Source organism: Terrapene carolina, unplaced genomic scaffold (assembly GCF_002925995.2).
Source record: "Terrapene carolina triunguis isolate 2854851 unplaced genomic scaffold, T_m_triunguis-2.0 Scaffold211, whole genome shotgun sequence".
NCBI classification, from domain to species: domain Eukaryota; kingdom Metazoa; phylum Chordata; order Testudines; family Emydidae; genus Terrapene; species Terrapene triunguis.
The window spans coordinates 37,965,701-37,980,182 of NW_020664562.1; the positions used below are offsets into that span (position 1 = coordinate 37,965,701).

A 14,482-nucleotide genomic window follows, 5' to 3' on the forward strand; every position below is an offset into this window, starting at 1 on the left:
GTGTGTGTGTGTGTGTGTGTGTGTGTGTGTGTGTGTGTGTGTGTGTGAGACCCACCAGACAACCCGCCATCACAGCCTTGATGGGCCATTAGGAAGAAACAACAAGACTGTGAAGATACTAATCTCTCGCCTTCCTGAGATGTAGCTGTGACACTACCAGGTCAGGTGATAAGATCACCTGATACAAAATACCACCGTGGACACCGCTGATACTTTTCCTCGTACAGGGATCAAACAAAGGTTTCCTGCCTTAGGTAAGTCCTTTTTAAGGCTGGGGAGGGGGGTTGATCTAGACTCTCCTCCATGGTCTACCCAAGAAGAAAGATGCTGAAAGTACCTGAAGGGACAAAGGAACCAACCTGAGAGGAAAGGCAGGGGTGAGTTCAGACTGAGACAGGGATCCAGTCTGTAAGAAGAAATAACTGGAACTCTAAGCTACAGAAACACTGCAACTTGCCTACAACAACGTTTAAGGTGAGAAATTACTTCTTGAAATTAATCTCTAAGATCTTAAGCTTAATATGCATGTTTTGTTTTATTTGCTCGAAATCTGTTTTGTTCTGTTTGCTATCCCCTATTATCACTTAACATCTGCCTTTTATTGTTAATACATTTGTTTTGTTTATTATTAAAACCAGTTTGTGCAATTTCTAACTGGGGGGGAGGGGAGGGAGAGGGCAAGAAGTTGTGCATCTCTCTTCACATTGCGGAAGAGGGCCAATTTTTATGAGCTTGCACTGTGCAAATCTTTCTATACAGCGCAAGACAGTATTATTTGGGGTTTATTCCCCAAAGGGGGGTGTGCACGTGAGTGCTGGGTGAGTCCTCTCACACAGAGCTGACTTCAGTCTGTGTCTGCAGCTGGGTGTGGCCCTACCTGTGTGTGTGCTGCAAGAGGCCGGAGAGCCTAATTCAGCAAAACAGGGAAGGGAATCCAGGCTGGTGGAGCAGGAGGGGCTCAGTGAAACCCGAGTACATCAGGTGGCATCTAAGAAGGGTGTGTGTGTGTGTGTGTGTGTGTGTGTGTGTGTGTGTGTGTGTGTGTGTGTGTGTGTGTGTGTGTGTGTGTGTGTGGGGAGGGGGGTGTCTAACCCATCACAACTACCCTCTGCTTTTCAGGCCTTTAACAAAATTAGCATCAGAGCATTATGCTATTACGCAGTCATGCAGATGGCAGCTACTTTCATTCATACACGCTACAATTTTAAAGAGTTGTGCAACTCAGTCAGTATATTAACGCTAAGTTTTATAGACTGATAAATCTTTCAGAAATTTTTCTAAAAGAATAAGTGCTTATTCCTCACTCCTCTGCAGCAGTTTCTAGTAGCTGTACAGGAGCCACAGGTGGCATAGCGGCAACCTAAGGAGCCCTACAGTCCCTCCCATTGCAAGCTCCGGTGCAGGTACATGCCATAGCACTGAGCCCTCAAGGGCTGCTTTAACTTATGCCAGGGGCTGTTTGAGGCCCTGCAGTAGGCCAGAATCCAGGGAGCGTAATTGGCATTTAAAGCCACCTTTGGTCCCCCTTCTCCCTGAACTGAGCCTTCTGTGCTCTGCCTCAGGAGGCACAGAACCTGCCCCCTTTGTTTTGTAAGAACTCTGGGTCAGATAGCAAGAGGTCTCGGAAGCAATTTTTGTGATCCTGGGCTTTGGTATCCCAGAAGAAAGCACTTACCCTGTTATGAAACTTGGCACTACGATAAGACTTCTGTGACAAATTGAAGACCGTGTAGTGGTCAGGATGTCGTGAATCTAAGAACGTCCGCACATCTTCAATGTGATTCCTGAACCCCAGTTCAACCCCTTCAGCAGGAAAAGACATAACTGTCGAGACCAAACACAAGAGTGAGTACGGACCACAACAGGGTTCAGAAGTTGGTTCATAAACACAGATTACCACAGACAGCATCATTTCATTTACAAAAGTGACTGACACTTACCAATGATTCTTGAGGTAACATAAGAAATATCTAGCTCTCCCTTGGTGTAACTAAAGGAAAGAAAGCAGGGAAGACACATGTTAACATACACACCTACATACAGAAGCCAAGACAACAATGTTTCTCCACAAAGACTCACTTCAGATTAAGTATGGATAACAGATGAGACAAACTACTTAGTACACTGGAAGTTAAGTCTAAACAAGACAGAAGTAGAGTTTTAAAATGTTGCTTTCCAACAATGGACTGAACAACCTTTTTATACCCAACTGTCTTTACCCCATTGCCTTCTTTTTTCTCGCAAAAGAGCATCCTCCACTTTTCATTATCATTATCTGCCTTGACTTCAATTTCTAATGGAAATTTTTGAGCAACCTGCACAGTCAGTAACTTCCACAGACATCTGAAAGCCTCTCGTAAGATCATGAGCTATGCAGTGCTCTCAGAGTTATCCCAGAATACACAGTGTACACCACAAGGCGGCACCAGAGCACAGTGCATAGCTGAGGTGCGGTCAGCAGCAGTGACCAACAGCATGCAACAAGTCAACAGAATTCTCTTAAAAGGTAGCGGTCAAGAATAGATTTAAGGATGGGAACAATAAGGGGAGCTGAATAGGGAGAAGTGAGATGTTAGCGAGAGGTTGTCGTCTCATGTTGAGCAGCAGATGGGTGAGGGAACAGAGGTCAGTCAGTTGGGAGAATCGGTATTTAAAAAGACAAAAAACGGTCTGCATAGGATAGAAGTGGGATTGCACAAGGGATATAGAGGTAAGAGTAGTAAAGAGACTTGGAGAAGAGAATGGATAGGAAAAGCTCATTCAGATGTTCAAGATCTCTGACATTCACTCATCTCAAGGTTACAAATCCTGCTTTAGTGGTCTTAGTTTCATTTAAACCATATACCCAATTATAAGACCGACTCATTCATAAAGGTCACATCAAACAAAGAAAAGAAAAGCTTTCTAGATAAACTGGTCTTTTTCCAGGTTCTTTGTCCAATGCCAGTTAAGAACAAAGTAGTTTCCTTCCCACTAACATCCTGCAGCTACAGTATTTGTTTTACCTGCGTTGAGAGGCTTTGGTTGTACTATACCTGGCAACAGATTGCATAACTTTTGAAGAGGTATCTTTTAGGGTGTCCTTCAGGTTATCCTTCAAGTTGCTGAAGAGTCGCCCTGCTCCTCCTTTCACCATGTCTAGTAAGCCTCCCCCATAGGTGGATTCCATATCTGGCGATGATGCCCCTTTAAAAAAAAAAAAAAAAAAAAAAAAAAGGTCACACAGATGTCACTCATTCAAAACAAAGAACATACTGCCAACAGGCACTCTGCTTTAGCCTCATGGTAACACAGTTGAGTGCTTTGCTTAAGATCAGGAAACAGGTTACTCTCACTGGTCTCCAGCTAAATATCGATTTTCAGAGTTGTGGAAGCACTCCTGCTGGCCAAGGTGAAGATTTTTAGGAGTTGCCAGCATTGTGTGCAAGGCATCAGGTTGACAGTCTATAGCAGGGGTGGCCAAACCCCGGCTCTTTTGCAGTTAAAGTGCAGCTCCCGGAGCCTTCCACACCCCACCATTCTCTGCCTACCGGGGGGAGGAGGGGTGCTCAGGGCTTCTGCCCTGCGGCAGGGTGGGGCTAGGAGCTTCTGCCAGAGACAACTGCTGACTGTAAGAGTGGGGGGGAGGGGTGCACAATTTGAAGGTTCAGACCTCCCAACAGCTTGAGTCACACACACCCAGGCACACTCCCCCTCTTTCCCTCAGTGGCCCCTTCCTGCAGCTCCCAGGTGTTTGCTGCTGCCTCTCCCTGCAGAGCTAACAGCTGGGAGCTGCAAGGAGGGGGTCTCTGCTTTAGCTCCTTGGGGAAAGGCAGCAGCAAAAGAAGCTGAAGCCCCAAGCTCCAGCAGGTGCCACCCGCAGGGCTGAAGCCCGGAGCCCCAGCAGGTGTGTCCCAGCTCTCGAACATCTGACGATGGTCATATGCGGCTTGAAGGGTCAGTAAGTTTGGCCTCCCCTGGTCTATAGAATAGGCACAGTATGGGCAAGAGCAGTACAAGCTATGCTACTTTTTGCCTCAACCCAGCCTCCGGGTACAAGCAGAATTCAGTTTCCATCAAGGTTGCCCTTCCTGTAACGGACTTCTCTACCATGAAATCGAGGCAACAATCTCAGCAACTCTTATCACAGCTGACGTGGTCACCAGCCTGAATGCATCTCAGAAGTCACAGGCTCGATCTCCCAATCCCTGAACATCTAGTCTCCTATGAGAAATACAAACCAATAGCTTTTCTATTCTCTGCCTTCTACCCTCGTAATACACGCAGTATGCAAGAGGGGATGATAGTAGGCATCCCATTTCACAGACAGGGTATCTTGGGAGTGGAGATAGTCATGGGGTTACGTGTTCCTGGCAATATCCGTGGTCAACAGGCAAGGTAGGTGTGTCAATTTTACTGGGGGAGGGCGAGCAGAAGGGACATGTTTGTGGGTTTTATTAAAATCATATATGTTTGTTCAACACCCTGCATAATGGGCCTTGGACCAGATTGGGACATTAATGTAATGTAAACAATAAGAAGAGGTATGTCTTCACAGTTGTGATTTAATGCTAAGAAGCCAATATGATAAAGTGAATGTTCCAGAGCAAAACAAAACAGAGTGTTAGTATGGTGGGTTAGGGTTATGCAATGTGTTCTTATACACAGTAAATCCTTCACGTCACAAATTTTAAAAAAAGTGATTTGATATTTATTTTTATTGTAATCATCAATAATTAAGTTATGAAAACCTTTGTTATGGATGCAGAATCTCTGTTAATTTCCAGCTGAGAGTATTGTTCTGGGAGGGACTTCCAATTCTGTTACAGATTGCAGTACACAGGTTCTTTTATTTCATTCTGCAACTGAACTGCAAAGCATCAGTCTAGCAAGAGATTTAAAAATCCTTTGATTATCTATAATTAAGGCTACGTTTTAGTCACAGGTATTTTTAGTAAAAGTCATGGACAGGTCACAGACAGTACACAAAAATTCAGGCCTGTGACCTGTCATAGAATGTCAGGGTTGGAAGGGACCTCAGGAGGTCATCTAGTCCAACCCCCTGCTCAAAGCAGGACCAATCCCCAACTAAATCATCCCAGCCAGGGTTTTGTCAAGCCAGGCCTTAAAAACCTCTAAGGAAGGAGATTCCACCACCTTGCATTATACAGCCCTGACTAACTAAATCTTGGGGAGGGGGGCAACCCGGGGGGGTGCCACGGGTGAGCAACCTGGGACCTCCATTGGTACTGAGGGGGCAGGCAGCGGCACGTGGCCTGGGACCCCCGCTGGTGCTGGGGCAGAGGTTTGATGGAACTATAAGGCTCCCTACCTGGCTCTGCATGATGCCGCTGCCCTAAGCGCCAGCTTCATAGCTCCCATTGGCCAGGAACCATGGCCAATGGGAGCTACGGGACGGTGCTTGCAGGTGGAGGCAGCACGGGGAGCTGTCTGCTAGGAGCTGAGGGAGGGGGATGGTGCCGCTTCCGGGGAGCCCCCCCTCCCTGAGGTAAGTGCCGCCCAGAGCCCTCACCCCCTCCTGCACCCTAACCTCCTGTCCTGAGCCTCCTCCCACACCCAAACTCCTGCTGCTGCTGGGGGGGTGCGGTGGCCTAAGACTGCCTCAGCAAAACCAGTGCAGCTGGCCCAGAGGCTGCCTGAGCTGCTCTACAAAGTAAATCCAGTTTCTACTTTGCTATAAACTACCAATCCTATGTCCCTATTTAAATAATTTACACTACACTTGCTGTTTAAAATCCAACCAGTAATGGAGACCATGTAATGAACCAATGGATCCTAAAGTTTGAAAGTTATGCTATTATTGCCCTTTATCTAAGGCATGTTTAGCATATGGTACTGTGGTAGTTTCAGAATAGTTAGAATGGGATCCCCTACAGAAGCTGTACAATTTAAGACTGGTCAGCTGATACTTCTGCTCATTAGAGAGCTTTGCCTGTGCTTCTTACTACCTTTGGAAGGCAGATACTACTCCCTTCCACCCCCCTCACTTCTAAATAGGTGACGGGTTGGATCACAGAAACCCCCTTGGGAGCTGCCACCCGATGTGCCAAGACTACCCCTGCTTCTGTTTTCCCTGCCAGCTCAGGACTCCAGCACCCAGTCTTGCTGGGTCAGACACTCCTGTCTGACTCCAACACAGACCAAGGGTCTGAATCACTTGTCCCAAAGCTACAAGTTTACCCAAAAACAGCTCACAGGAGTGTGCTTGTCTTTAGCACTCAGATGCCCAACTCCCAATGGGGTCTAAACCCAGATAAATCCGTTTTACCCTGCATAAAGCTTATGCAGGGCAAACTCATAAATTGTTCGCCCTCTATAACACTGATAGAGAGATATGCACAGTTGTTTGCTCCCCCAGGTATTAATACATACTCTGAGTAAATTACTAAATAAAAAGTGATTTTATTAAATACAGACAGTAGGATTTAAGTGGTTCAAAGTAGTAACAGACAGAACAAAGTAAGTCACAAGCAAAATAAAATAAAATGCGCAAATCTATACCTAATCAAACTAAATACAGATAATCTCACCCTCAGAGATGCTTCAGTAAGTTTTTCTCAGACTGGACACCTTCCAAGCCTGGGCACAATTCTTTCCCCTGGTACAGCTTTTGTTCCAGCTTAGGTGTTATTTAGGGGCTTCTCCATGATGGCTCCTCTCCTTCCCTCTTCTGTTCCACCCCTTTATATATCTTTTGCATAAGGCGGGAATCCTTTGTCCCTCTGGGTTTCCACCCCCCCTCACTGGAAAAGCACCAGGTTAAAGATGGATTCCAGTTCAGGTGACATGATCACATGTCACTGCAAGACTTCATTACTCACTTGCCAGCACACACATATACAGGAAGATTCAAAGGTAAATACAGCCATCTGCAGACAATGGGAGTCATCAAGATTCCAAACCATCCTTAATGGCCCACACTCTACATAATTACAATAGGCCCTCAGAGTTATGTTTTATATTTCTAGTTTTAGATACAAGAGTGGTACATTTATACAAATCAGATTATCATACTCAGTAGATTATAAGCTTTGTAATGATACCTTACAAGAGACCTTTTGCATGAAGCATATCCCAGTTACATTATATCACTTATTACCGTATTTTCTCTAAATCTATCCCAGTTACATTATATTGACTTATTATATTTTTATAAAACCATGAAGACTGCACAACGTCACACTACTCCCTTCCACCCCCCTCACTTCTAAATAGCCATATGGTAGTAAGAGACTGATTAAAGTAAAGTGTTGGCTTTCAATTGAAGTAAGGTGAGCATATGACAGGGGAATATGGAAGAACAGTACAGAGAGATGAACATCTGATATTTCTAACATATAAGAAAGTGGGAGGTAGTTTTGTACTCAAAGATACTCTTGGTTTTTTCAATTCACCTTTAAGAGAACCGAGGGGAGACAGTAGAGAACATGGAAATAGAAGAAGTAGCTGAACATAGGTGGTAGTCAACCTTTGAAATTTATTTGCTGAAGGAACTAAAAGAACACACTGAAAAGGCTGACCAAAAATAAATATGCGCAACAGTTAGAAAGTGAATGCCTGGGGAGGTGAGAGAGGAGAGAGACTTTCTTAAAAGAGAATCTAAAAGCGATCTTCATGGAGAAGAAAATTAAGACTGATGCAAAGGTAGAACAAATAAGTCCATATGTGCTAAAGATAGCCATGGTGCTGGAAAAGAATTGAAGAAGAAACTCAGGTTGTTACCACTGAAAAGCTTAGGGCTGGTCTACACTAACCCCCCAATTTGAACTAAGATACGCAACTTCAGCTACGTGAATAACGTAGCTGAAGTCGACGTACCTTAGTTCGAACTGCCAGACGCGGCAGGCAGGCTCCCCCATCAACTCCGCGTACTCCTCTCGCCGAGCAGGAGTACTGGAGTCGACGGCGAGCACTTCTGGGTTCGATTTATCGCGTCCAGACAAGACGCGATAAATCGAACCCAGAAGTTCGATTATACTTACCTGCTGGTTCGGCGGCAAGCAGACGTACCCTTAGATAGTTGGTGTCAAGCAACTGAGGGCATAGAACCAATAATGAAGGTTCAACAACGGGCAGTTATCCATCCTACACACATTGAGAAGCCTACATTACACCAGCACTTTGACATAAAACCTTGGTAGTTACTGGACCCAGTATCTTCTAGTCAGTGAATTGGAAGTGTCCTATGATCCGACAGATAAAGCGAATGTCCTAGTTACAAGATACAGTGCAGATCACTCTGACAATTTACAAGAGAACAAAGTGACATTTCATTCCAGAGATAGTGTATCTTGAAGCTCTCTTTCTACTGCACATTATCCTTTAATTATAGAGAATATATATATTCATCAGCAGCTCCTCTGTCCCTGGCAAACACTCTCTCCCAAAGCCATGTAAAAGCATAAAAGTGTTTAAAACCAGAACAAATCAGTATCACTGAGCAGAAGTGATAGAGCATCTCACATGCTAAGCAAACAACGGATACTGAAACCAGGAATTAATCCACGATAAAAAAAGGACTGTAAAACGACAGTCTGTTCAGGTAATTTCTACATAGTCATTTCTTTTTATGGAAATAGAAATCAGATTTTTTGGCTTGTTTGTCTTATACATGCTAACTAGTGGGGCAATATTTTTACTGTTGAAAAAGAGAAAGCTGATTCTGCAAGTGCAGACATTAATTTTTAAAAAAATATTAGCTAGATCATACCACAAGTCTGAATTAACCAGGATAAATATTGAGAGAGACAAGGTGGATGAGGTAATATCTTTTATTGGACCAACTTCTGTTGGTGGAAGGGAAAAAGCTTTTGAGCTTCACAGAGCTCTTCTGGTTACCTTCTCTTCTCCTGCGTATCCATGTTAGCTTGGATCTGAAGCTAGACAAACTAGCATGGACACTCTGGACACCTTTTCCAGGCCTAAGGAAGAGCTCTGTGAAGCTCAAAAGTCTGTCCCTTCCACCAACAGAGGTTGGTCCAATAAAAAAAAATATATATATAAAAAACACATCACCTATCTTATCTCTTTCAGATCCTGGGACCAATACAGCTACAACACTGCAAACAGGATAAATATTGTCATATTTGCACCATCTGAACAAGACATTAAGTTATCCCAAGAAGCTTGCAAGTTATATCCCACCAGCCTCTCTTGTTGCAACTGTCAAGCAAGTCTAGTGTCAAGTACCGCCATCATTGATCAGCCAGCCAGATGCCACTTCTGGGAGCGCATTTGTCATAAAAAACAGGATATACAGCTTATCTTCAAAGGCTTGCTTATATGATGCATATAAACCTCAGTGACCAGCAGCAGACAGAGTTAGGGCTTGTCTACACTGCAACGTTGTCGACAAAACTTTGGTCTTTCACGGGTACTTAAAAAAGCCCCCCCCCCCCCCCCCCCCCCCCCCCGCCAAACCCTTTGCCAAAGCAAGTGGCAGTGTGAACGCAGTTTGTTGGCAGGAGCGCTCTCCTGCCGACACAGCTAACGCCACTCACGGGGCTGGAAGTATTTTGTCAGCAAAAGTACAGACAAAGTACTGACAAAGTGTTCACACACGCCAACTTTTAGTGACAAGGCTGTGTCGACACAGCCTTGTCGCTAAAAGCTGCGTAGTGTAGACAAGCCCTTAGCGTCCTAACCACTATCCACAAAACTCTGTTCCGTTCTGTAGATGAAGAAATCAATAGAACTTCAGCAGTACTGTACCTACTGTTACTCTTTTCTTTTTAAATGGAAATCATCAGAATGTTTGAGGAAGGAATTAATCAGATTTTAAAAAAGCAACATAACTTAGATTCAATTGACAACCTCTGCTAAAACTCCACTTAATTATGGTTTTCAAAACTGTTAATTAGAAGAATCACCAGTAGCCCTGGTGCAGTTCTAATGAAGACAATCAACAACCAAGGATCATAGCTGAGTTTAAGGGAACACTTCTCAATATAAGCTGCTCTCTGAATACCAGAGGGAATGATTCAGACCCTAACATACAGCTCAGATTGACACATGCTTGGTAGGGATGCACAGTTTGTAGCATAATGTTCTTTCAGCATTCAGAAGAATCTATATAAAACTAGAATACAAGATAATTAATATTTGGCAATAAGCATCTTCCTTAACATGTGAAGGCAGCAGGCACATTTTGTAGCGTTGTTTGCACAGACTGTACATTACCAGTGTGGGGAACTAGGCTGCTGCATAAGACCATGAGATTCCCACCCCCCAGGAAGGAGCAATTGCGTTGCAAGTGCCTATTTGCTTATGCTTTAACAATATTAGAAGTATTAATTAAAACCCATAAACATATATGTGAAATTCAGTGTTAAAACCTAGTAACGTTTTATTCTACAATGTTAGGAGTGTGCCAATGTATCGTCATAAAAATACACCCCTGCAAGTTAGAATGGCAGGAGTACCCCACCTGGCCTTCAATCCAATATTCTGCACATTTACTCATAGCAATCCAGTTAACTTTGACCTTGTGTTAAATTACTGTCTAGTGATCTTATCCTTGTTTGTGAAGAACTGATTCTTGCTGAGTATGAGATTTTTGTTCTGTATGCAGCAGGAATCCTTTACTAATTCAATTATTGGATAGTCACTGAAAAGCTTAAGTATTTGAGAGAGACTGTCACTTTTGACAGCTTCTAGCTCTGTATAATTTGGTCATTAGTTGTGATACAAGTTTTAGTCAAGGTATTTTGCCAACCATGACTTTTTACTTTTCCTAATAATGATGAAACTTTTAATAGTGTTTTTAATGCACGTGTAATGTAAAATGCTAGCGAAACAGAAGCTAACATGCCTCCCCTTTAAAAAAATTGCATTAGCAATGACAATTTTTCCATCTTCTCACTTTTAAGATTTCCACGTCAGTGGCTCAGACTGGTAAAGTGATAGTTTCGTTCGTTTAGTTGACAAGTTCAAACATTCATCTGTCAGAGAGAAAATGAATGCATTCATTTTCAACAGGCAGCCTTTCATTCTGAAGTTACCATGCGCTCATATTATCAGGCATACGTACCAGCTGTTTATAATACAGCACTACTATAGTTATAGGCACCCTACCATATGGGATATCAGCCACTCCCTGATTAACCTACAAAAAGGGATGCAGTTGTTACTTTTAAATTTCTGCTAATTGCATCAGGTGTCTGCTTGGTTCTTGTCCAAGATAATCCCCTTGTGATAACCAAATAAAACTGATAAACCCCCATTCAGATCTCCCTTCCTGCTCCCCCCTCCCCCCAAAAAATGTTAAAAGGTGCTGCTGCTCCTGGCAGTGTCCTTTACTGTCACTTACAATAAGGCAAGGCACTCAGCATGCTATAGCACAGTTAAAGGTATGAAAACAGTGCAAAGTCAAATAAAAGGGAGCCTTCTAAAAAGAGTGGGAGCTCATGCAGGAGTGGACTGATTGCAACTGAAAAGGTGGACAGACATTTATAAAGGGGGAACAGTTCTGCCTCCCGGATGCCTCACAGAAATACAAAACACAACAACTCCTGGAATACTGGTGCCCATTTTTGGCTGGGATGCTGAAGTTGCATCATATTGAGGGACCAGTCAATTCACCTTTAACCAACATAGATCCCTAGCCCAGCATTTTCTCTTGGATGGCACCAAACTGGTGCCGGGGATCACAGGGAAAGCCCCATGACCCTAAATCAATTCCAATCGCACCACTACAAATATGCTGCTGTGGGTAAAGAGATGGGCAGCTCCTTGAAACTCCCCTTCTCTCCCTGCTCCTGATACAGCATCTAAATATAGCTGGCCACAGGAGCCATTCATGTACAGGATTAAAGGTGCAGGAAGCAGTGCCCTATTCCATGCTGTCTGCTTCTACTCTCACACTACCCCATTTTGCTGAGAGAGCAGGAGTCCCAGCCTCCAAATACACCAATGGATCTTCCCTGGCATCAAGCAGCATATACCCTTTGGGGAGGGAAGGGACAGGAGGAGCAACAGAGGAAGAGGAGACCAAAGAACAACAACAATTCATTCAAAGTGGAAGGAAGACAAGATGAGAAAGATTTGAGTCAGAAGGGAAGAGAAGGAACAGATGGAGTTCTACTGAACCACATCCTGGCATGATGGGATAGACTGGAGGAGCAATGGCCTAGTGGACAGAGACCTGAGCCCAATTCCCAGCTCAGCCACAGATTTCCTCTATGACTCGGGCAAGTCATTTAATCTACCCTGTGCCTCAGTTCCCCATCTGTAAAATGGGGATACCATCACCTCACAGGCATGAGGAGGATAAAAGTCATTAATGACCAAGGCACACTGATACTACAGTGATGAGGACCACGTAAACACCTAGACAGTGAGGCATCACCAACAGCAACACAAGGGTCAGGAACTACCCCCCTTTCCTCACCTTTAAACTTCTTCTCTTTCAAGTTTCAATTCCTTTACAATCAGTCTTATCTTGCTTATGCTCCTCTAGAGCCATTTAATTATTGGGCTCTCTCTAAAAAGGAAGAAGTCTTAAGAGTGAAAACCAACAGACCCACCAGAAGTTAGTTAAATCTATTGTGCAAAGGTCACTGCTAGAGCTGGGACTAGAATCAGAGCTGCTGGTTCCAATCCAGTGCTCTACATACATCTTCCCTGAATGTAGGGGTCTTAGAGACACTTCTTATGTAGTGTGTTTGCAGACAGATACTAGGATAGTGACTGAGACGATAGCAGAGATGAGTTTCCTATATTTTGACAAGAAGCTTCCACAAGCAGGTCACCTCAGCCTGTGAGAAACCCAGTGTGCTAGGGATGCATGTGCTGGCAGCAATAGGTGCAGGGCTAGGACACTTTCCCATTTCAGTAAGGGCTTTTTCTTATACCTTAGGAAGGAAACAAAAAGCCATTAAGCAAACAAGCATTTAAAATGCACTTTGCAAACTTTCAAGAGCTAGTCTGAATATTAATGTTGATAGGATAGTATTTAACTTGAAATGGGGGGTGAAGGCAGACATGCAAGGTCAGGAAATTAAGCCAGATAAGACCCTTCATTCAGACAACTAACAAACCAAGAAAGTCCCCTTTAAGGCAAAGGCAAACAGAAGTACACAGAAAGAGAGCAAAGGAATCAGGTTTACTTCAGCTTACCAACATCATTAGGGTACTCTCCATGGGACAGCTCCCAATCCAGGAACATTTTTCTTCCCTGTACTCTTGCACATGCTCTCTGCTCCCTTTTGAGGGAGACTGAATAGTCACCAAGCCTCCAGGGCTAACCCCACCCTGTTCTCTTGCAGATTCCTGCAACAAGAGCAGGCAGCTGTGGTCCTTGCAGCAAGTTAACCCTTTCTCACTCACTTCCCCCAAAGAATCAGGACTGTCCTCCCTCCTGGTGTAATCTGGTCCATTTCAAAATAGGAGGGGAGGGATCTTTAGGGCTTTTTAAACATTACATTATACCCATGGATAAGCAATCACTCACAGGGATAATTTAGTATTAGCAGTATCCAAAGAGGGAGTTACTCTACCAGAAGCACAGGTATAATCACCTTAATTGTCTCTTAAATATCATGGCAAAACTTTAACAAAGAAGCTCCCAGGAGTATGCTCCAGCACCCTATGCTGAGAAAAAATATCTTCCTGTTTCCCCTAGTGGTGATGACTCCTGTAAATTGATGGCAGAGTATATGTTAAATTATATTCTATTTTATTGCCACAGTAAATTTAAGTCAGAGTGGGAACTACAGATCAATTCAAAAATCAAAAAATGGAAGATTTCTATTTTCTTCTACGTATCAGAGCTGCTTTCATTCTGAAAGTATGAAATGCTCTAATGAATACATGGGGTTCCATGAGAGAAGTCTGACACTGTACTTAAAGGCGCTCAGCTATCTCTGCAACTGACTTTGCACAGCCGGTGCTTCAGTTCCCTGACCATTTCCAAATGTCTGGCTCTTTATGTCACATTTTCCCCCAAAGCACTTCACTTTACAGATCTGGGAATTGTTTTTTCCTGAAGTCATTACCATGGCAGCATCAGGGATGTCATTTGAGTTTTGTTTTTAAACAAACTCTAAGACATACAAACACCTCTATAATTATGATCCAGCACTTCTCTTCTAAGTCAATGTTAAGCCACGCAACAGCTCTGTGATATAGGCAAGAAGGGATCTAATCCTGCATTCCCTGGGCCCCCAGAGCTGCCAGTGAAGTTTTTCTGAGTGCTTCAGTATTATCCCCATTTTTACAGAAGGGGAAAGTTAAATTTATGACTTGTTCAAGTCCATAGGGAGTGTCAATGGAGATTAGAATTGAGGATATCCTAACTCACTTCTTTCCCTTAGACTATGAGTCTTGACGCTATCTTCCATGCTTGTCACTTAGTGCCTTTCATCTGAGGATCTCAAGTCATTTTATAAACATTAATGGAAATATACAAACCCACACTTAAAATGTGAAGGTGATTGTTATTTCTAAAGGACACTTCTCTGCACAGGTGACTCCTTTCAGCCAC

The 14,482-nt window shown here is 43.6% G+C and overlaps 1 protein-coding gene across 1 annotated transcript in view; it reads right to left on the reverse strand.

The window, feature by feature from the left end:
* LOC112115975 (putative tyrosine-protein phosphatase auxilin) overlaps positions 1-14,482 on the reverse strand; it is an 80,518-nt gene that overhangs the window by 41,768 nt on the left and 24,268 nt on the right. Inside the window, exons 2-4 of the mRNA XM_026655934.1 lie at positions 3,036-3,186; positions 1,941-1,990; positions 1,676-1,824 (exon numbers count right to left, since the gene is read on the reverse strand). Of these exons, the coding sequence (XP_026511719.1) occupies positions 1,676-1,824; positions 1,941-1,990; positions 3,036-3,186 (350 nt within the window). The remainder of the gene's footprint in view (positions 1-1,675; positions 1,825-1,940; positions 1,991-3,035; positions 3,187-14,482) is intronic.